Below are 23,554 nucleotides of genomic sequence, written 5' to 3'. Positions count from 1 at the left end.
GGAGTAGGGGGAGCTGCAAACAGCGCAGGGACAGGAGAGGCGACGTTGCAGAGAGCTTGGGCCGGAGAGCAGATGTTGCAGAATGCAGGGGCCTGGGCTTGGAGCTCAAGAGATGATGGGGCAAGGGTATTGCAAAGTTCAGGGGAAGTGTTGAAGAGAGCAGGAGGATCGTGAGTAGACAGGCCGTATTAGGAAATGTGGCAGAGCGCAAGACAGTAATGCTGAAAAGAAGAGTTAAGACAATTGATTGATGTCTTATTTAAGCATCCTCAAGTCTGGTTTGCTCTCCGAAAATTACCTGTTGTTGGCAACAGATGTCAATGACAGGTGCATCGGAGCGGGTGCTCACAGCTCAGCATCAAACAGCAACCCAGGACCAACCCTGGCTTCTGACGAGTGTGTCCTGGTCTGCATTTGCAGTTGGACCCTGTTCAGCAAAGTTCACCTCTGACTGATACCAGTTGTCAGCAACAAATAATATTTCTTGTGTAGCACAGACCTAGAAGTGAGCAGCAGGTTACTGGATTCCTGGTAGGCGCACCTGAGCATCCAGACTCCAGCTGCCATCAGAGAAATCTCTTTCCAGGCCAGAAAAGAGGCCAGGCTTAGAGACATAAGAACTGGTCGCTTCTCGGTCTTTTATAGGCTAAGATGGGGTGGTGCAAAACGTGGCCTGTGGGCCAGATGTGGCCTGCTGGCCCACTCTATCCAGCCCATGGGGCCCCTAAAAATTTTAGAAAATTAATATTTATCTGGCCCTGGCTACCTGTCACGCAGCCCTGGATGGCTTGTCAAAACCCAGTAAGTGGCCCTCTGCCCAAAATAATTGCCTGCCCCTCAGCTAAGATCACGGGATGTCCTTGAGGCTTACAAACAGCTCGAGGGGAGTAGAGGGTTAACTACTGTCTATACATGTGTCTAAAATGCTAAGTAAATGTTTTTACACTTGACCTATTTTCTACATAAACCACTGTCCCTCAAACCGGGAGTGGGTCAGAAGACGGGACTGTCCTACCTCCAGGTTAAGGAAGCTAATATAAGCAACGGGATTAATCCAGATACGTGGGGAAGCCTACAGAAAACATGAGAGAGGTATGACTAATTTGTCATACTTAATTCAGCTTTACCTACAAAGGAGATTTGTACTTAGATGAAGTTTTTGTGATGGAGACCTGTGTCAGCACAGGGCCATAAAACCATCTCTGAAGTGAACTCCTCTTTGCCCACATTGCTTTGTCTGTCCTCAGCTGTCCTGATCTGAGAGATACTAAAAAAGAATTTGTTGTTGTTCCCTGTGTCCTCAGACCCCAAAGAGGTGTGCGAGCTTCAACCCCCACCCCCAAATAATAACAAAAAGCCTCTAAGCAGGGAAAGAATTTAATAAAGGTGGCCAGAAATAGGGGTGTACAATGAAAAGTGTTACTTAACCTTAGCTCTACCTGTTGTTCTCACCCAAGCAATGATTTTACCCAGACAGACACCCCGGAATAGACAGCATGAAAGAGAGCAAAGGAGAGGGAGATAGTAAAATCCAGAGGAAAAGCAGGTACTCGAACATGACAGAAACCCAGAGCAGCCAGTAAGAGCCCACGCACAACAGGAACTCTGCCGCCTCCCCATGCATGGCAGTTTTAGTCCATCCCGAACCTCCCCAGGAGACTCGCATCTCCCAGGAGAGAAAGATGTTTTTGCTTCTCCCTGACAGCTCTTTCAGAGGAAGCTGCCATTGCAATGCCCGCCGTTTATTAGCCAGGGCACTGCAATTTTTAGCAGGCCTTTCCATCTTCCCTCGTAGTGCTGCCAGCAGCCCTGACGTGCCTGCGGTAACAGCAGCTGGGCGTGTGGAGACCTTGGGAAGTATGAAGCGAGCCTACCCCACCCTGCTCAATCCCCAGCATGGCTGGCAGGTGTAAATCGAAATGACTCTTTGCCACGTTGGTCACCTTTATGGCATAACGTTTTGTCTATGGCCCAGGGAGGTATAATAAAAACTGGGGGACTTTTATTTATGGTGCTTTTCTGTGGGAAGCCTGGGCTAAAGCAAGTCCTCTCCCATTTTACAGCTTTTTCAATTTCCATTGAGAGGTGCAGTTAACCTTGGACAAGTTCATTTGATTGTCTCCTCAAAAGCTCCCTATCGCCCAGGCCTTCTGGCTCTGGGAGCAAACTGTCCCCAGTTCAGGGCTGGGTGAATGAGGCCTGTTGCAAATGCTCACAATGCCCTGCAGTGCAAAGACTGACAGACAGGGACCTTGCATTTCTTCCTTACCAATCCCCTACAGGCTTCAGAAACTGGGCCATATTCAGCACCCCGATAACTCCTACTGAAGCCGGTGGTAGCAAGCCTTGTTGATGCCAGGGCCTGAATGGTGATCAGAACCGATGTGTAGTGAATACAGTAGCTGCATAACAGCGGAGAGTAAAAGTTTGCAAGGATGCTTCGTGGGCAGTTAAGGGCCTTGTATGTGTTTGAAAAAGAGGGATAAAATGAAAGAGAATGAACGGGACAATGCACATGGAGGGTCTACCACGTTCTGGGGCTAACCGCCAGCTTTGAAGGAACATGCCGCAAGATTTTAAGTGAACCTATTCAGCCGGAGCCTGAGTTTTGCAGCCTACTTGAAAGACAGCACCTCCCTGGGCACTGGGACTCATTATAGCCAGAAGATCTGTGGCTGGGTGAAAAACTCCTTGGAAAGGGCTTACATTTACACCTTCACACCTCAAGCATTCTCGTTCTAGTGCCCTACACCATCACGGCTTGCCTTGACCACTCAAAGGAACCCAAGCATAAGCATGCAAGCAAGCAGGGACACAGGGTTTGTCTTCCAGCTCTGCCCACACTTGCTCCATAGGGGACAGAGGTTGCTTCTCTCCTGGCAGCCTCCCCCTCCAAGGCTGGCCTCCCCTGGATCAGCCCCTTTGTGAAGAAGCTGGCACAGCTGCTTTAATAAGGTGTGATGGTTGGTGCTCTATCTCTCCGTTCCCATACCTTACTATTTCTAGTAGTCCCCCAGGCCCAATACCTAAAGGGAAGTTTCCCTCATTTTACAAGAAAAGTGGATTTGGGCTGTATTTACTTAGAAATGCATTGCACCCCATACACCTCCCATATAGAAAAAAAAGGCCTGGGGTTGCATACTTTAAACTTGCATGCAAATTCCCAGAAAGACGGCAGGCTGTAAATCCAGGGATACTGGGGAATCTGAGGACCGGTCTCCTTCAAAGTATGGCACCAGAGCAGTGGCGCCTGATATGGGCATCAGGCAGCCTTTCTCACAGGTGATGCTAGAAAAAAACCTATGGCTATAGATCAGTAGGGACTCCTCAGTCACGAGGGATCTTATTTAGCAGGCGGGATGTTGTGGTTTAAGCACAAGACAACACTAGAAACACAGGGACAGAATGGCTTCAAGGAATCAGTCTGGAGTGTGAATGACTGCCAGGATACAAAAACATTGGCAGCAGGCACCAGTGCCCTTTCACACAGGGTGCACTGTGCACCCAGCAAGCTTGTCTTGGCATGTTGTATTGGTTAGGTCAATTAAACGAGCTGCTAGCTTAGTGATGTAGGCTTTGACTTACATATAACATCTGTCTAGCCTTAAGGAAGATAAAGCAGGCTCCCCGGCACCCTCCCACCCCTCTGAGAAAAAGCTTTAACTAAGAGCAGATGGATTTTCTTCACTACAATATGCTCTTCTCTAAGCTGGCTTCCTTCAGTGTCCACCAGGCTGAGGTGCTGCTCTCAGTGCTGGATTTCCACCCTGACCTAACTGACTGCCTCATCCAAATGTGCAACTACAAACTGAGCGAGGACAGGGAGAGGCACTGGGCCCCATGTAATGCATGGCAATGACATGGAAAAGCTCCACAGTGGGGAAGTCTGTTTTCTCTCTGAATTTGGCAGTGACAGCCCTCTTTCATAAAACTAATATGGTGACATGCTTTGTTGCTTCTGACTTGCCCAGAAATTCATAATCCGGGGCAGGGGTAGGGCCTGAGCTGAGCAGTCGCTGCTCCTGAATCTGCATAGAGCTACACAGACCCCATAGGCTTGAGGAGCAAAATGGTGGGGCTGTACTCCAGCCTGTCAGGGTAGAAACAGAGGTCGCCATAAACATTTCCCGGGTGGGCTTCTGCTAGGAGGGAAACCTGGGGTTCCCCTCATTTGCAGAGGGGGTCCCCCAAGTGCTGTGCCCCAGGACTGGGCCCCTGCTGCTCCTGGGACACTGGATGCGGTCTGCTTCAGTCGTTGAAGCGGAGCAGCTGTGCCGGCACATCGGTTTCTGCCCTTGGCATCCTACATCGCCTGTAGCCCTAGGTACATTTCAGGGGCTCCTTTTTGGAGCTCCACAGAGCCTGGTTCTGACTGTGGCAGGAAGGACAAAACCCTTAGGGTCCTTTCCATAGTCTCTTGCAGCCTGGGCAAGTGCTTAATAACCAACATCTTTGGGGAAGGATTTGCTTTTCTCGGTCAGAAATCAATTGTAACGGTGGAGCAATAATCTCCATGAGCATCAGAGCCCCAGCTCTGGCACTGATGTGTTCAGCTCTTCGTTCCTAATGCAATTATGCTCGCACTTAGCAGTCAAAACAGAAAAATATCAAGGGTCCAATTTTCTAAATACTGGGAAATAAAACTAGTAATTATTTCAAGAGGTAAGCGCCACTCCACATACTTACAAGTTTTAGAGCGTGATTTCTGCATCACAGGAGACCAGCATCAAAACCATCCTGATCAGTTTGCTTTCTGCCCCACGCCACTCAGGTGCAGGAGAGAAAGTGTGTGAATGAGCCGCGATATAGGGGACAAACAAGGCAAAGAGCTGGAGTTTTAATCCGTACTGCTCTAGAGACAGGGGAGGAATGAGTGCTCCGTGGCCAGCCACAATCACTCCAAGTGCTCTCCAAGATTAGGGTTATTTGTACCACATTCAGGGCCTCTAAACAGAACTGGTAAGCCCAGTATTGGATTCTACAGGTACCACCAAAAGTTGGAGGCTCCTCCAAAATAGCTCAGACCCTCTCTGGACCTAAAAACAAGATGTCACGGGAAATATCACAGGAAATCTGACAACCCCATGAACGAGCCATATCAGGAACCCTAACCGCATAGCGTCTCTAAGGAGCTACTGTTTCTGGCCCCATCTGGAATCAAGGGCTAAAACACATGGAAACCAAATGTACCCACAATCTCACTTCTACAAAGCTGAAAGACTTTATGGCGGGGTCGGTTCAGCACTTCGGTGTGCTTTGGGTGGGAGTGTCGCAGCCACTGAAAGGCATTGATTTGATACCCTTTGGGCTCTCCTCAGAAAGCAGAGACAGCTTCTCCCCGTGCTGCCTCCTGCCTCACATCTGCCTCTTGGGCTGGGGAAGAAGTCCATTCTCCATGATTGCTGAGCCCCTGGCTACTGCCCACAAAGGGAGGAGGTGATGGCGTGCTAGTGCCATGCCCAGGAGTGGCCTTGTGACACTGAGTTATGTCATTTACACGACGAATTGGGAATGACCAAACCACATTACACAGGCTGCCAAATGGTCACCAGACACTTCCACCTTTGGGGTACTGCTGACTTAGCTGCTAAGGTAGGGTGAGGGGAGAGAGCCCTTTTTCTCTTGGCCCTCACTGCGGATCCGACTTGCACTCACCTCAGGAACTTATTCAGGTCCCCATGCTTCATGTACTCAAAGACCATGATGAGGGGGTCTCCATCACCACAGACACCATAAAACTTGACGATGTGCTCATGCTGCAAGTTAGTGAGTAGCTCTGCCTCCCTCTGGAAGTCCTTGCGGGCTGCCAAAGTGGGGTCTTTCAGGGCCTGGAAGGGGGAGCACACACACAGAGGATTGCGGGGGTGAGGCAGAACAACTCGGCTGAGTCTCTCGAGCTCTGAGTTCCCGGGGGTCGATAATCTTGTATATTTTCACTTTCCTGAAAGAAAAGCTCCTCTCTGAATGCCGGAGGCTTTGGGCTTGTGGCATGAGACCCAATTGCTGAGCTCACATCAGCACAGCCAAGTGTTTTGGCGGGCCTTTCCTCCCTGAGAGCCTGGATTCACAATATGCCTGCGTTGCTCAATCAGTCTTTGCCGCAGTGCAAACCAAGAGGGGACAGATGCCCTACAGCCCTACGCCAGTATTGTAGAAGTATTTGAGGAAATATGGAGTTAAACTATGCCAGTGCTAGGTGCACAGGGGTATGTGTCATATGTCTGCGGCTTGGCACAGGGGATCCATTTACATAAGCAAAAAGGCTATTACCTATCCCCTTGCCACCCAAATAGTGAAGTGCTCTAATAGGACCCCCCACATGCAGCTAATAGCTGTGTGTCTGTCTGCTCCACACTCCAGTGTTATTTATACCTGCGTAGCTTATACCAGGTTTGTAAATAAATGTGAGTGGCTTCTCTCCAGGCCCCAAATACAAGCCTCAGCTTGGACCTGAAAAGGACTTGTGAGAGGAGCTACAGCTTCATGACCCATCCAGCTCTGCTGAGGCTGCCAAAAATGGGGCAAGTTAATGCCAACTGTGAAAGTGTTTCTTTCTCTGCAGGCACCAACCAGCTCGGAGCATGAGTCAGATAGCCCAGCTCATTTCCCAGACAGCAGCAAACGGCCCTCCGAGGGTAATAGCTATTATGACCAGCTTGGGCAGGATTTCTACTGGTGACTACTGTGACCTAGGGGTGAAAGGCTCTATATCTCATTACTATTAAATTCCTGAGCCAGCCAGTCACTTCGATCTGTCTTTTATTTTGAAATAGCTGACTGCATCTCCTTTATTCTGAAGATGGATTTGCCTGGCTGGGCAGTTATTGTGTGGATTTTTCACAATGCCTCTTGCAGAAGGACACTGTTAAGACTTTTCTCATAATTTTTAAAATTGCTTTTTTATTCCCCGCTACTTATAAAAGCTCCCCCAAGAGATTGATGCTGAACTCTGTATCCTTATCAAAAATGCTTCATCCAGCACATTTGAGCACACTGGTTATGGGATCATTTACAAGCGGAGGACTGTGCGCACAGGGTTGTTATTGTAGGGTTGCCTGTAAAGTTGCCACAGCCTGCTGAGTGAGCTACACATGCTGCTATATTATTGTGTAATCGCTTATGAGAGTTGGTTTCAAGACAACGCGTCATTATCGCAAGGGAGTTGCTACCACTTAACTTGGGGAAAAGAAGAGCGCACACATTTCGGGGAGTGGGGGAGACATTGCAGCAACGACAGAGGCTTGGCAAACACTGGGCAAAGGCAGGTCAGATTCGAGGCTGATTGATCTTAACAGAATCTCTTGAAATGGCTCCTGCCTTTAGCCTGTCCCTCCCAAGGGGTGCATCTTCCCAGTTCATCTGCTCTCACGTTTCCAATTTCCTCCTGTGCGTTGATGCCATTGGAAAGGAAAGAGCAAGCAGCGCTTGGGGCAATACAAAACTGTGAGTCTCCTGAGGGAGGTCCATGCCTCGTTGAAATCTGGCCTGTCCTTTGGCTTGGCCTGGCCAGACACTACCCTTTGGAAGGGATAAATCCTCCATTCCTCAATATTTTTCTCTTGGAACATATCTCTAGAGTCCTACCCAACTCTGAGGCCCTTCCCCCTACCTCCTTCTGCTACCCCACACCCACCAGACACACAGCATAATTTTATTTTAATTCTCTGCCCTCGGGGGATAGCTTGACTAGAGATATTTAGATGGATGATAGTTACACTGTGCAGATGGCAAAGCATCCATCCTTATCTCAGCACCCGATTACTTTTAGTCATTTAATATCTTCATAATGTTGATGCTACACTTTTCCAAGAAAATAGCTTCCCCCTCCCAACATCACCCTTCTTTCCTTCCCCCCCTTATGCTATATTTGGCTGTGATATTTCAAGGCACAATGACTTTTAGGTTTCCTTAACACACTGTCATTTCTAAAAGGTACCGGGAATATATGTATGTGTGTATATATAGAGATCTCAAAAATATATTAAAGGAACGTCATTAAGGTGGCAATGTCAAACACTTAGAAGTTAAGAAATGCAGAAGTTGGCAGGGGTGAAGTGAACAAGGGTGAGATTTGCAGGAAGAGAAAAGATGGCTTCACAACTAAGACAGCTAAATGGTCCCCTGGAGGACGGGATTGCAGCCCTGCCTCCATCATGGACTTCCCAGTTGATGCTGGACAAGTCACTTAAACTGACTTGTCCTAGGATGTCACTAATTGTGAGTTCTATATTTATTGGATGCCTGACCTTGAGAGCACTCCTGTCTACCAAAGGTGCCCATAGGAGCTGTGCCTTGCCCATGCAAAATGCTACATGATATTAGAGACTATGAGAAGTCAGTCACAGGCATTGCAAATTGGGCATTCACAATTAGTGGATACTCTTCACCTTAACTTTTCTGTGCCTCAGTCGCCTCTCTGCGAAGTGAAGACTCAGGCACTTTGGATGCCATTTCAGGCTCTAAAGGGACTGGACTTTTTAGGGAGTTGTTACACTTATGCTATGAGCTGCGAAGATGTTGCCGGGCGTTAACGCTAGCTTAGAGTTTGAAGCAGTCACACCCTGAATCTGGAAATCTCTGACTGTCCCCCACCTGCATAACTGTGACTTGCCACTAGAGGCCTGGTGAGCAGGGGCAGGACTAGGAGCTGCAGCTGTGAGCTGGCACTAGCGGTCTGGGGAGCCAGGGCAGGCTTCTATCCCTGTTCTTGGAGTGAGGATGTAAGAGATCCTGGGATACTGGAGGACTTCAATTTGGGGGGCACATCTAAGGGAAGTGGCTACACCTTAACAGAACAGAAGCTGGGTAATGAGGATCGGAGATATCACTACCCTGGAGTGGTGTGACTTTGAGCTGTATAACAAGTGCTTAAAAACACTTCAAGGTGTTAATGTGTGGACAATCCAGGGGTTAAGAGCTCCGAGAGCCATCTAAAATTACCATGTAACAAGGCCCTTAAGCACTGGCAGTTCTCCCCCATGTGATTTTTATGTCATATTCCTTCCAACTTGCACTTGCCCTAGCCCTGCTTCTTCCCTATCCCTGGCTCCTGGTCCCAGCCCCATTTCCCTCAACTATCCAGCCCCAATTTCCACTCATTAGGCCTCTCCAGTCCTGTCTGTTGTGTGGGAAGTCCTACTCTGACCCCTTGGAATTTACAGGCCCCGTTTTCTTGCCCCGTTTGCAGTCCCACTGCACCCTCTGCTGCCTCCTTGTATGCTCTCTGTCTTCTCCACTTTGGTCTCTAGTCAGCCGTCTTCCTCCTTTCCCTGGATCCACTGGCTCCCAGCTCCAGTCTCTCTTCCTGGGTTCTTCTTCCAATATCAGCATCCCCATCTGGCTACTGTGGCTCATTTCTCAGTCTGCCTGACTGGCCAGTCCCAGTTCTCCTTGTAACCCTGTAACACAGATCTTTGGCAAACCTCTGTAAATACAGACCCTGTGGCACTTTTCAGAAGAGCAATGTTAGTTCACTTCTCCTGTAGGATTAAGTTTGGGGCTTCTGTTTGAAGTCCTTACATTTAACTGTATATCATATTCTTGCTCTCCTGACATAGTGCAGTGGGCTGTGTGGTACCAAACAGCAGCCACGTGGCATAGAGGAGGGTGCTTTCCAGATGGGTGAAATCGGGCTTCTATAAAAGGCTGCCCGATCCTGCAAGATGCAAGTTACTTTAGATATGTAGATTAATAGTACAAGTTAATGAAGAGCTTAGCTACAGGTCCAACAACCACCTACAATGAGTTGCAAGGCGGGAGCTGCGCGGGGTGGGTGGCTGGGGGAAGGAAAGGGGCTTGGACAGAGGTTGTACTGGGAGGGATAGCTATGGGTGGGCAAAGGCAAATTTTGGGGTGTCTATTTCCCCCTCAAATCCCCGCCTAGTGCTGCCCCTGATGGCCAAGCCAGCACCAAGGTGGATCTATCTGGATTTGCCAGATCATCCCAGCAAACTGGTGATTCTGGGATTTTTAGTGGAGGCCTCTTTGCTTCATTTTGGGCAGCTGCGGTGAAACACAAAGCGAATGTCTGGGTGAAGGGAGGACGAAGAGGAGTGGGGGAGGTGTCCCCAGCCCCTCCCAGAGGCGGGGTAAATCCTATGCTTTGTTTCTGGAGATGCCTGTCAGCTTTAGCTTCCCGACCTGGATGATGCAGCTTTTCCTCACTGCCTCTTGGTCACATTGGCAGGAGAGGAGGTTCTGGCATTGGCATGAAGAGATGACCTTGAGCAAGATGCTGAAACTCCGTGTGACTAAGTGGATTTACTATAATCTACTGCATCTGGGAAATCTCCCCCCACCTCCCTGACCCCTCCTTCTCAGGGAGCATCAGCTGGCTGTGTTTTGGATTCCAGCCTCCGATACGCTCTGATCCATACGCCCTTGACATTTACCTTCACTGCCACCAGCATCTTGTCTTTGGTGGGGCTGAGGTTGTAGCATTCGGCCAAGAACACCTTCCCGAAGGCACCTTCTCCCAGCTCCCTCTTCAAAACAATGTCTCTCCTCTTAATATGCTGCACATCTGCAGGGAGTGGGTTGAGGGGAACAAATTATGGTTAATGCAGGAATGGAAAACAACAAGTGACATTTCTAGAAGGTTGCAAAGCATCCCAAAGTGCTCGACCCATCCTCTACCGGGATCCTTTCCACACCTATGCCCCCCTCAGCCACCTCTGGAGTGGAGCCAGTAGTAGGAAAAGCACCTGCAAAGAAAAGATGTGAAACTCATTAGGTTTTTACTAGGACTCATGGCAGGTTTGCTGAGAGGGTCCCTAAGGTAGCAGCAACTTTGGAGTGAAATCAGCCATGTAGTTTGGGATCCATCTGGAACAAACTTAGAAGTGATACATGCTCCTGGTAATGAATTCTAGGACACGTTGGGGTGTCCCACAGCTTTGATGTCTGGCCAGGAGAAACTCTGGTTTCAACATCAGTTTGGCATTGAGATGTGGAATTGGCTGAAACTCAAAACTTGGAGTTTGAGAAGTGCAGCCATTGTAGGACAAAACCCAGGACAATGACAGTGGAGAAAAGACCCTGATCCTCATGCAGCTGTGGGCAGTAAGTGCTGACTATAGAGCAGCATCCATCTTACACTAGAAGAACAGACCCTGCAGTCCTGACTCAAAGAAGTAGTCCCTAGCACCAGGCTCATGCCCAGGATCATTGCACTGACACAAGGGGTAAATTGGGCCCATTCATTTAAATAAATCTGCCTCTTCGTTTCAGCAGGATCGGGCTGAAAATATCATGGGGAGGGTTGAAAATGATCAGTTGAAATGACTGGAGGAAGCAATACAGCAGGTAGTGGGAGTTCAGCTGGGATACTGAAGCGTAAGTCCGTGTATCTGCCCAAGTTATTTATTGATCATGCAACTGCATAGTACCCCCAGGATAGATTTTCAGGGGCATTTAGACACCACAGTTATAGCTAGGTGCCCAGTGTGCTATTCAAAAGTGCTTAGGCAGGTTGGTAAGTTAAAATCCATTGATTTCACTGAGATTTTGTCAAGGCAGGGTAGGGTCTTCTGTGTGTGGGGGGGTGGGAGGAGAATGCCAGGGCACTGTTACTGGCTACCAGTGCTCTGAGTGCTACGTTCCCATCTACCCCAAAAGGTGGCACTTCCAGCAGCACAGTATCTGTACCACATCCCGCATGACTTCTACTGGGCTCATGTATGGTTCCAAGGGCTGGCAGGAAGGGGTGTGTAATCAGGGGCACCACCTGGAAGAGTTGTGTCCTCAGGATCCAGGTACAGACACTGCAGACACATGTGCTCTCCAGCCATCTGCATCACCTTGGAATGGCTGCAGCCTGGACTCTCAGCAATTCAGCCCTGATGTGCCAGGGGGGCAAAGTGATAACACACAACCAGTCACCCCTGCCTGGTGGTGGGGGAGCAAGGTCAAGCACTTCACAGCTGCCCTCTGTATGGCAGTAGGTGGGTCAGGTGCTCCCTGAATTTTCTTGTTCCCACTTTCCTCCATGGCAAGTCATGTTTGCCTCCTTTTCCTTCACCTCCTTTTGCAGAGATGACACAAGGAATCTGTACTCTGTAGGCAGCCTTTTCTTGTGTCCAGCTTTCTGATACTGTTGCCAAGAAGGCAGGGTAGATGTGCACACTATAAAGTAACTAAATTTATGCATGTGTATGTATGTATGTATGTATGTATGTGTATGAGTGTATATAGTAGAAGATAGGGTAGATTTAGACTTTATATGCTAACCGAAGTTTGCATGTATGTAACTATAGCACATGCTTTCATGAGCTGAGGCTCATTTCATCCGATGGTATGGAAGAACATGAAGAAAGCAGAGTATAAGAAGGATAGAGAAATTAGAATACAAGAGACAAGGGGAGGAGGAAAGAGAGCGAGGGCAGGAGAGAGAGGAATGGGAGAATTGCTGGCAGGTAGCCCCCACAACCTCAAATGGCAACTCTCAAGCATCAGGCAACCTAACTCCCAGTCTCACCAGGCCTTGCAAGAGACTCATATACCCACTATGTCCCATCACCAATACTGACTAGATTACCACTGGACCAAATGACAAGGATTATAATATTTGAAATTAATTCACTTGCAACTCCACTAATGTCATATACACCATCACCTGCTTACACTGCCTCTCAGTGGTCTACATTGGACAAACTGGGTGATCCCTACATGACAGAATGAAAAGACACTGGTCTGACACGAGGTGCAGAAAGACACAAAAGCCTGCAGCACACTTTAACCTTTCTGGACTCTCCATCGCTGACCTGAGTCGCTGTTCTCAAACAGCAAACTTAAAAAAATAAACATATCTGAGTTGGAAATTGGGAATTGTGCTAAGAATGGTTTCAATGGGAGTCTGAGCCCATTATCTGGATTAGCTTTTGTGACTCCTTGTTCCTATGGGTTTGCCTCGTGTTTCCAGTACTGTCCCCCTCCCCACTGCCCCTCCTCTGCCTCTCTCTCTCCTCCTCCCTTGACTTTTTTATTCTAATTTCTCTCTCCTTCTTATACACTGCTTTCTGCAAGTCCTTTCACAATATGTGATGAAATGAGCCATTGCTCACAAAAGCTTGTGCCATAGATAGATAGATAGATAGACAGACAGATAGATAGATAGATACTCTGGCTAGCCTATAAGGTGCAGATCTACCTTGTCCTCTACTTGGCTTCAGATTAACAGATTTAACTATGTCTCTCTTTCAAGAAGGTCAAGACAGATTGTAAGAGGACTTCTAAGTAGATGAGTCATCTGAAGCATCACTAACATCAGTGTTGCTAACAAGTGCCCACACTGCAAGTAGTGTCACCCAGCCTTCATTTAACATACACTTGCTTCATCAGGGGAAAGAAGAAACCCCACGACAATGTAGGCACCACTCAACTCATCAAAGAAGCAATGGGCTGGAAGAGTAATGTCTTAATGGCTTTCCTACAATTATGCCTGCTAATTAAAAGTTCATGGGCATGTTTAGAAGCTGCCATTTCCAGCCCTCTTGCTTGTTTGGGAAGAGTGATACTGCGAGATTGCATAAGCAATGGGCCTTGTAATGAACAATACCTCTGCAGAGAATTCTCATTGACCTTTCCATTAATTGTTCAATAGGCAGAAAACTGTTAGTTACCAATATTAATGTTATTAGTCGCATTAAGGCACAGGATGGTAGCAACATCCTGAATGACTTTGAGGTGATATCAGAGAAGATCATTCAGGACAGCAACTCATATGTATGGGTTTTCCTTTCCCCATCTGGCTATGTTTTAAAGCTTTTGGGGGTGCCTAGTAGAATCTGAATTATCACACGTCCAAGTATAAAGGATGCACTTGAGCAAGGATTACACTTTCCCCAAGAACAATTAAAATAACACTGGATTAATTAATACAGGAGAAGAGAAGATGTTCTCTCTGTGTAGATGGGTATTTCTGTCGCACCCAGCACTGTAGTATCTTGGTGCTCATGATTTAGGTGTAGTGACAAACCCAATCACATTCTGCTGTTCAGTAGCAGTAAGAGGACACAATGGGAACTGTCTCATCTCAAGAGAAGTCTGAGGATACTCCACTATCACTGTTTAACTATAAAATCCCATTTGAAGTGCTACATCCAGGTCTGGTCACCCCTCTTTGACATGAGATAAAATTAAATTGGAAAGTGTACAATGCCGGGCAATATAGATGCTTCATGGAGTGCAGGGACTCGCAAGCGAGCAGAGACTGGTGGTGTCCGAGATTAAATCATCTTCCCTGAAGTGTAAGTAGAGGTGATGTGATTGGAAATTAATCTAAGCTCGATTTCTAAATTCCCTGGGTCTTGCCTGGAATGCACAGCTGACCAAGGCTTCTCTAGGAGGTGATTATGAACTCCTGGATAGCTGGAAAGGTTCACCTTGGGATTGTGTCCCTTTAAGTTCAAGAAACACTAGGTGTGAAGTTTACCACCATACAGCACTTACATAGTTTGAATTCAGGATCTGGAGTTAGAAATTCTGACTCAGTAACTTAAACTGCCCAAGAAATTGTAGCTATATAATCTACACGAGGTCCATGAACAGATCTCCATTAAGGAATATGCGGGAAGTTTCAGATCAGAGGGGAGCTACATTGAAGAAGAATTTGAGGAGATATTATGTGCAGAGTGATGAATAGATGGAGGAGATGTCCCGCTGAGGTGGTGGTGGAATCAAGTATTATTAAAGGATTTAAGGTAAAATTGGACAGTTATATAAAACATAATAAGTTAATGGAGGCTCATTTTTGCGCTTCGGAAATGCTGTTCACTTTTTACGAGGATCAGGAGGGGAGTTTTTGCTAATCGTATCTGTCCTTATTACAGAACGGCCGTGGAAAATTCGGCATAATGATGCTTGAGACCCAGATGGAATAAGTAATAACAAACACTTTTTCAAACAGCACGGTATGGAGATGAGGAGGTTCACATCAAATGCTTCCGAACCTAACGGGTTCACGGCTGTTTCTTCATTATGCAGAAGCATGGGTTTCAAAAATACAGCAATGGCATAGACATAAAGGAGCCGCACGACGGGCCCTTCTATTCGGGGAACTTTGAGCGGCGTGTCACTTGTCCGGTGTTTGCTGGCACTTGCGACTCAGAAGGCTGCTGGAGTGGCCACCAAAGACACTCTGTTGCAAGGGCACGTGGGAGATTCATCTGCATAAAGCTATTTACCTCCTTTGGCGAAGGCTGAGGGCTGCCTGATAAACAGCTGCTGCTTGTTTGTTCCAGGCAGGCGTCAGATGCTAAGTCTGTTTATCTGTCTCAGCTGGGCTGCGGTCAGCCTTGCTGACAAGGTGTATGCTAACTGTCTTCCCATAAGCCCCACTCTCTGTTTTGTTTTGTTTTTCTTCCCTCCTCCGTACACTGCTAACTTACAAAAGAAAGCTAACAAGATGATCCGCAATAGGAGTCTGGGTAGAAACCACAATAAGGCCTGACAGGAAAATAACCACACTTAACGGTACTAGGGGAATTCATTCAAGGCCAGGCTGTACTTAAAAAGAGAGACACAAACACAGAGCCCTAAATAGTTGTAGTCATTGTAACGTTTCATAATTCTCATCCATAATTGCTATTTTGCTACATGATTGAGAGACAATAAGAAAGAGAGCGAGGGAAAGGTCCCCCGTTCTTATCTTTGGCTTCAGAGACTTGGCTTGTAGAAAATACTTTTACCTTTATCCCATTATTATTCCAGACAGCACCTGGATCTCGCTGCAAAAAGGAGGAAGCCTTAGATCTCATATTTCTTGATTTAAGAGTCATGCTGGGTTTTTTCATTCCCAGCAACAAACTACTGCCACAGTGCAACAGCTCCCACTTCCACCGGAGACTCAAGACAGAAGAGTCAGTGGGGTTTTGTGGGGCAGAGCTGTGCTGCTACCCAGCGTGTCTGCAGGTGGCGGGTAGCGGAGTGACCTTCGGGGAAGGTTAGCTGTGAAATAAGTAGGGGCAATTCTGATGAGTAAGTAGTTGTGGACCAAGCAGCGGCAGCACCCTCAGGTTGTGGTGAGGACAGAAGATGGCAATGGTTTCCTTCCTGAAAAGCCACATATATCCTTTGACAGTGCTGTGAAATGGAAAGTACAGGTCACCACTATAAGCCTGCCCAGCCGCAGCTATGGTCTGCAAGTCCTCAATGTCAGGACAGGTGGGCGAGGATATAAGAATCTCTATGGCTGTGAAGGTGGATGAAGGCTTCATTGGAATGAGATCCCCAGTGGTTTTGGTCTCCTTGCTATTGGATCTAGGTCCCATTCTGTCAAGAGCCAACGTGTAGCAATTTCTCCACAATAAAAGAAATCATGCACAGGCATTCTCCATGAAAACAGCCTTTCCAGCACATTCCTGAAGCCCTTTGGAGATGAGCTAATGGCAGCAGGAGCAGGACTGTGACTTCTGGAAGCTCCTAGCTGTACACTGCCATGAAGGCAGCAGTTACAAGAAAGTTGTCTAACACCTGGACTGCACAGCCGTGCAATTCAGCAGCTGTAACTGTGACTGCACAGCCCTCTTCAGGATCAACTCTGCTCACCCCACATGGGGAGGGGGCTAGAAAAGGTGCCCTAAACAGATCCTGTCTAATACAGTATTTTGTATTTCTTCTTGACTGGATAACTGCATCAAGTGGGATCACCTTAACTGCGGTTGAAAATACCAATGAAGACGCACCATCATTTTCAAGACCTGGAACATCAGGACCCTAGAGACAACCCTAATAGTGAATGCCCAGAGTGCCGTACTTCAATTGCGGCCTGAGAACTCAAGTGACTCAGCATCAATGTGGCTGCACTGAGTGATACCCAGTGTGTGGGAGATGGGAAACTCAAAGAACGTGAAGGCAGCTATGCCTGCTCCTGGCTGGGTAAATAGGAAAGAAAATGCTGACCTCATGGAGCTGGTTTTGCCATTAAGAATAAACTCAAAAACCAACCCAATGAGTTCCCTATCAGAATTAATGAGTGCCTCATGACTCTCCATCTGAAACAGGTGGGGAGCCTATGATGATTATAATGGGTGATCACTTGTGAATGAGTAAGATTGTCTTCCAAGGATCTTAATAGTGAGTCCGCAGGTGGCTCCATAGCCCAATTCTAGATCCACATGTCCTGTCACAGTGAGGACAGATGTTTTCAGGAGGGATATGCATTGTGTTGCTGCATTAGATATTCTGATGTTCTTTTCACCTGCTCCTCTTTCCCTCTCCTGCCTGTTGATGAGCTGTTTCAAAATATTGAGGTCCCTCCCAAAGAGCCTTCCTCCATTTTGGTCGGTCCTGAACGAGGGTCTCCCAAGTGTTGATGTTGATGTTACACCTCTTCATAGAAACATAGAATCAATGAGTCAGAAGGGACCTAGACAGATCATCTAGTCTGACCCGCTGCCATGGGCAGGAAGGAGCACTGGGGGTGGCAGGGGTCATAAGACCCCAGCCAGGTGCCTATCCAGTCTCCTCTTGAAGATTTCCAGGGAAGGTGAAAGCACTACCTCTCTGGGAAGCCTATTCCAGGCTCTGGCCACCCTTACAGCGAAGTAGTTCTTTCTAATATCTAACCTAAACCTATCCTCCCTCAGCTTGTGGCCATTGGTCCTGGGGACTTCAAGGGGGTGCCCTGGTGAACAGACTTTCCCCGAGTCCCTGCTGGTGGCCCCTGATAAGGTTGTAGGCAGCCACAAGATCCCCCCTCAGTCTCCTCTTGCGGAGACTGAAGAGATTCAGGTCCCTCAGCCTATCCTCATAGGGCTGGTCACGGAGGCCCTCAACCATACGAGTGGCCTCCTCTGGACCCTCTCCAGGTTCTTCACATCCCTCCCGAAGTGCGGTGCCCAGAACTGGACACAGTACTCCAGCTGCGGCCTGACCAGCGCTGCATAGAGGGGGAGCAAGACCTCTCTGGACCTGTTAGTGATGCCCCTGTTGATGCATGCCTATTGCTGCCTCGCATTGGCAACTCATATTCATCCTGGAGTCAATCATGACTCCAAGATCCTTCTCTGCCTCTGTGGTGCTGAGAGGTTCAGCCCCTAACATATAACAGTCATGTTTGCCTTCAGAGTGTCTTTGAAGCACTTTCTTTTCCCTACACTACTTCACTGACCTTCTTTCAGCTGTGAGAAAAAGATTACCTTTGTAAGGTGGGAGTCAGGCATTCAAACAACATGACCTGTCCAGCGAAGTTGGTCTTGGAGGATCATAGTCTCAATGCTGTTGGAATTTGCTTCAGCCAAGACACTGATGTTTGTGCGTCTATCCTCCAAGCTAATCCAAAGGATCTTGTGAAGGCACAGTTGGTGGTACTTTTCCAAGCTTTTGAGATGTTTTCTGTACATGGTCCAATATGCCACTGTTATCAGTGTATGTGCCCTGACTCTTGACACCACCGAGGAGGAATTCTACACCAAGTTTGACCAAGTCCTTTTTGTAATTGCAAAGCAAGGAAGATTTAATCTTCTTGGTTATTTCAACACCAGAGTTGGAAGGGACTCTAACATCTGGAATGGAACCAATGGCAAGGAAGGAGTAGGAAAGGTCAGCTCCAATAGCATCCTCCTCTTGATCAAATGTGTGGAACATGGACTCACCATCAACAACACCCTGTTCCACTAGAAAAACAACCCATGATCTCAGCATTGGCACCTGATTAACAATGGCATCACTTGTACCCAGGGTCACAAAGATGTCCACATTACCTGAGGTATACCAGGAGCTGATGATTGCTGGATTGATCATCTTCTTTGACTCATCTGCTTGGTTATGTCACTCAAACTGGCTCCCAAATGACAGCTGCAGCAGAAGCAATGCTGATGAAAGATTAACACTGAAGGACTAAAGGACCCAAGCAAGGCAAGACCTCTTTTACCAGTGCCTCACTGGTGAATTCCAGTCAACAACAGTGGGAGTATTCCAGCAGCATGTGGGGTACCTCAAGGTCACTGTCAGAATCTATGAAGAAACACTTGGATTCTCTACCTGGCAATATCAAGACTGGTTTGATGAAAATGACTGGGAGGTCCAAGAGTGACACCAACTCCAAGCAAAAGACATGGAATCTCCAACAAGCCAAAGCAGAGTTCCAAAAGAGGACTCATGATATGAAGAAAAAGTGGTGGAAGTTTCAACAACTCACTGACATCCACAATATCCATGGTTTCTTCAGTGCCACCAAAGCCATCTACAGTTTGAGCACTCAGGGACCAACCACCTTGAGACCTGAGGATGGAGGAGACCTGATCAAAGAAAGGAAAGCCATCAATGCCCATCGCAAGGAACATTTTGTAGACCTTCTCAACTGAGATTCTGTTGTTGATGAGTGTTATCGACTCCATCCTGCAATACCCAGCCAGAGATGATCTCAGAACCCTTGACCCATCACAACTTCATGCCTTCATCTTAAGGATTCGGAATGATGAGGAAATCCCAGATGACCTCAGGGATGCCATGATTGTGACAAACTTCAAGAAAAGAGACAAGTCTGACTGTGGAAACTACAGAAGGATCTCCTTGCTATCCACCACAGGAAAGATCATTGTGACAACCCTACTGAACTGTCTCATTTTGCTTACTGGAGAGCACTCCCTGGAATCTCAGTGTCGGTTTAGGGCATCAACAGGCACAACTGAAATGGTCTTAAAAGCTTGCAGGAGAAATGCCAGGAACAACATAACCCTCTTTAAATGGCCTTCTCTGACCTCATGAAAGGTTCTGACTCTGCCAGATGAGAAGTATTTTGGAGGATCCTTCCAAAGTACAGATGCCCACTGAAATTTGTGACCATTCTTTGCTGCTCCATGATCATATGTGAGTGGTGGTTTTGAGTGATGGATCTATCACAGATCCCTTTCAGGTTAAAATGGGAGTTAAGGAAGGCTGCATCTTCGCTCCAACACACTTCTGAATATTCCTTGCCATAATGCTACATCTGACCACCAATAAGCCTCTAGCTAGCCAGAGGAGGTCTAAACTACCGAATGGATGGTAAGCTGTTTAACCTCAGCCAGCTCCAAGCCAAAACCAGGATTACCCCGACCTCCATCACTGAGCTCCAGTATGCTGATGATGCTGTAGTGTGTGCTTACTCAGAAGCAGACCTTCAGGCAATCATCAACGTCTTTACCAAGATATACAAGAAAGTTGGACTGACGCTTAACATTCAGAAGACTAAGGTCCTCCACTAACAAGCTCCTAATGAACAGTTTCCAGCTCCAGTAATCCAGATCCACAGTGAGACTCTGGAGAATTTAAATATTTCCTGCATCTCATAAAACATCTCTTGCAGAAGTCTGACATTGATGAAACAATCCAACTTCACCTCAAATGTGCAGGTGCAGCCTTTGGACACCTGATGAAACAGGTCTTAGAAGACTGCAACATCAGATCCAAAACCAAGCTCATGGTTTATCAAGCAGTCGTGATCCTCACCTTGCTTTATGGAGCTGAGACATAGACAATGTACAGGAGAAATCTAAAGTTGTTGGAGAAGTACCATCAATGCCGCCTGTGGAACTTCCTTCGAATCCAGTGGGAAGATAGATGCACCAACATTAGCATCCTCTTGCAAGCAAACACCATGTGTACTGAGGTGCTGATCACCCAACATCAACTCTGTTGGGCTGGCCATATCATCTGTATATTCAACTCCAGACTCCCAAAACAAGTTTTATTCTTCCAGTTCAGCCAAAGTGTATGCTCCAGAGGAGGGCAGAGAAAGCACTTCAGGGACATCCTCAAGGCCAACTTAAAAAATGCAACATTGATGTCAACTCATGGGAGCCTATTACCCAGGACTGCCCTGAATGGAGGAAGAATACGCTGCAGGGATCTCAGTACTTTGAAACCTCATGACAACAACAGGAGATGGAAAAGCGGGAGCAGCAGAAACAGTGTGTCATGGTTCAAATCAGGACTCCAGCACCATTCACCTTACATGGAAATGCATGTCTGAGCTGTCAATTCCAAATAAGCCTCATCAGCCATCTTTGGACACACAGATGGGATGATCAGGGAAGCCAGTCATCCTTGACTGTGAAGGATTGCTGAAGATGACACTAGAACCTTCTTTAATCATCACTAAACTCTTTGCAAGATGGTTAATTCAGTCTACCCTTAAAGTACATTTGTTCAGAAAAGGGGCTGCTGAAACTGGCACCCAATTAATCCTCCTCCATTCCCAGGCATCCCCCAAGCCCCATCTACATCTTTCCCTGATGCTAATGCATTTTATCCTTGTTAATCATTCTGAACCAGTGTAGCTACTGGTGCATGAGCAGCTCAACTCTTCCTCATGCATCAGCCCAGCATCACCTAAGTGGCCACATCTGCACTGACCCTTAGAAGAGGGATACGATAAATCAAGGAAGATTCAACAGCCCCTACATATTTGTTAAACTCAGATTGCAGAATCTCTACCTTGGTGACAAGGTTGGGGAAGAAATAAAAACAGCTTGACCTTCAGATCATAAACAGAGTTTGTAGAAATATCAGTCCACGGTGTGCGGGAGAAGGGGAATACCTTTTTATAACAACTGCAACAATTGCTCATCTGAGGGTCAACTGGAAACTTGTCAAGCTTTCAATTCCCTGTCTTGATTTCTGGATACTTTATATCTTCATGTGCTAGGGGTGTGCAAAGTGGAGCCTATTCGATTAGGATTCAGCCTGAGACAGGGACAGTGGTTCAATTTGTTGATTTAGATCACTGTCCCTGATTCAATTCAGCTGAATCCAAATCTGAAGATTAAATGCTGATTGGGAGAATCAGTGATTCAGACATAGACACAGCTTTAAAAGTTTCTTCTAAATACCTTGAGGTAGCAGACATGGGTTGTGATTGCTGCGATGCTGGGGTGGATGGAGCATCCTACAGGAGTGTGGGGGGGCATGTGCTTGGCAGTGAACCCAGAATTGGACTGGAAGTACTATTTATGGTCCACTTCTGCTAGGGAGCATGCCGGGGGGAACACCCACACTCCCCTGGCTTGGTAATCAGACTTGGGGGGACCCTGGGTGCCCCCCAGACCCAGGAGGCTCCAGTTACCAAGGGTGGGGGGGAGGCTTGCGTGCTCCCTGGAGGACCTGAAAGTGGACGGGAAGTGCTTCTGGTCCACTTCTGGGTCTGCTGCCAAGTGCACTGGGGAGCCTCCTGTGCTCTTGTGGGATGCTCCATGTGCCCCAGCATTGCAGCATTCACAAGCCCCTGCTACCTAGGGATATGTAGAAAAAACATTTAAAGCTGTGTCTATGTCCAAATCTCCGAATCTTTCCAAATCAATTTGGGGGTTCCAATTCTATTCAGAGAGATTAAAGGGTCCTCCAATTCGATTTGGATTTGGAGATTTGGCCACCGAATCAGGCTGAATCTCTACTGAATCAAATCAGGGACAAAAGCTTTGCACAGCCCTATCAAGCTCCACCTCAGCCAATGTCCATCAACCCAAGGACCGGACAATATTTTAGGAGGTTGGAGGCATCTTGTAAGGTGCTTGGATACTCTGCTGCATGCATTCCATGGACAGGAGGTTGGTGGGGAGACAAAATCATAGGCAGAAAGTAGATTGGTGCCAGAATTAAGCCTCAAAACCTAGAAGAGCTCAGAAGACCAATTCCAGGTTTCTGGTCTGGACCATTTATTCCACCCAGAATTAGAACTGTGATTTGATCTGTGCATCGCTTGCATTGTCTTTTTCTGACTCTCATGAAAAGTGGCCTGTTTGGTCACACGTATTTTATTTCAGTTTTGTATCCCATTACTCCTATTTCCTGGATAACAGGGAGCTCCTTTAGGGAAATGCAGAACAAATTTATGGAAATTTGTCCCCCCTCCCCCCCACACACACTCTTTTCTTCTTGCCCCCTCCCCATGTTACACCATTGTCTTCCTCTCCTGGCATGGAGATGCCCAACTGGTTCCTTCTTTTCCTTCCTGTTGGGCTCATCCTCTTTTTCCTCATATTCCAAACTTGTCCCAGTATTACTGTAACCTCCTTGCTTCATTGTTCTAGTCAGCTTCTTTTCCCTTGAAACCACCTCCTAATTTCCATTCTTATCATTCTTTAAAATCCACCTTTAAAGCTGATATCTTTTATGTACCTACCTCTAGTGTAACAGTCTCCTTTATTCAATCACAGCCTCTTTGTGGCAGTGGCCTCGTCTTTTATGCACTAGTAAAGTCTTATTTACATTAAGAGTGCTGTATAAATAATAATAACGGGTGCCAGTTTTCAGTAGGGTTGAGTGAGTAAATGATGTGACAAATAATATATTCCATTAATTTTATCTTTTCTCTGTTCACAAGTTGTCCACAAAAAGGTAGCAGAGTTCTCATATGTATTCATTATTCAAAGTTATTCACTAATTTCTTCCATGAATAAATGTTAAGATAATTCTTTGGAGTATGTCCTGTGCAACTTGCACATCCCAGGAGTGTTAAAATCAAATAAATAAGGAATTTACACTATAACTTGGATCATTAACATGTAAGTAACCATGTGAGCATACTTCAGTTGTACAGTCAATTGCCGTTCACATGTCTATGAACTGTATTAAC

At 47.0% G+C, this 23,554-nt stretch overlaps 1 protein-coding gene across 2 annotated transcripts in view; it reads right to left on the bottom strand.

Moving 5' to 3' along the window:
- The window catches only part of NTRK3 (neurotrophic receptor tyrosine kinase 3), a 291,538-nt gene that overhangs the window by 38,486 nt on the left and 229,498 nt on the right, over positions 1-23,554 (bottom strand). For both annotated transcript variants that reach the window (XM_019533747.1, XM_019533748.1), the window contains 2 exons: positions 10,392-10,522; positions 5,656-5,828 (listed from right to left, as the gene is read on the bottom strand). In XM_019533747.1, coding sequence (XP_019389292.1) covers positions 5,656-5,828; positions 10,392-10,522 — 304 coding nt within the window. The remainder of the gene's footprint in view (positions 1-5,655; positions 5,829-10,391; positions 10,523-23,554) is intronic.

Source organism: Crocodylus porosus, unplaced genomic scaffold, assembly GCF_001723895.1.
Source record: "Crocodylus porosus isolate Cpor-Errol unplaced genomic scaffold, CroPor_comp1, whole genome shotgun sequence".
NCBI lineage: Eukaryota > Metazoa > Chordata > Crocodylia > Crocodylidae > Crocodylus > Crocodylus porosus.
The sequence above is the reverse complement of the archived record's forward strand: the minus strand, read 5'-3'. Positions and strand labels throughout refer to the sequence as shown.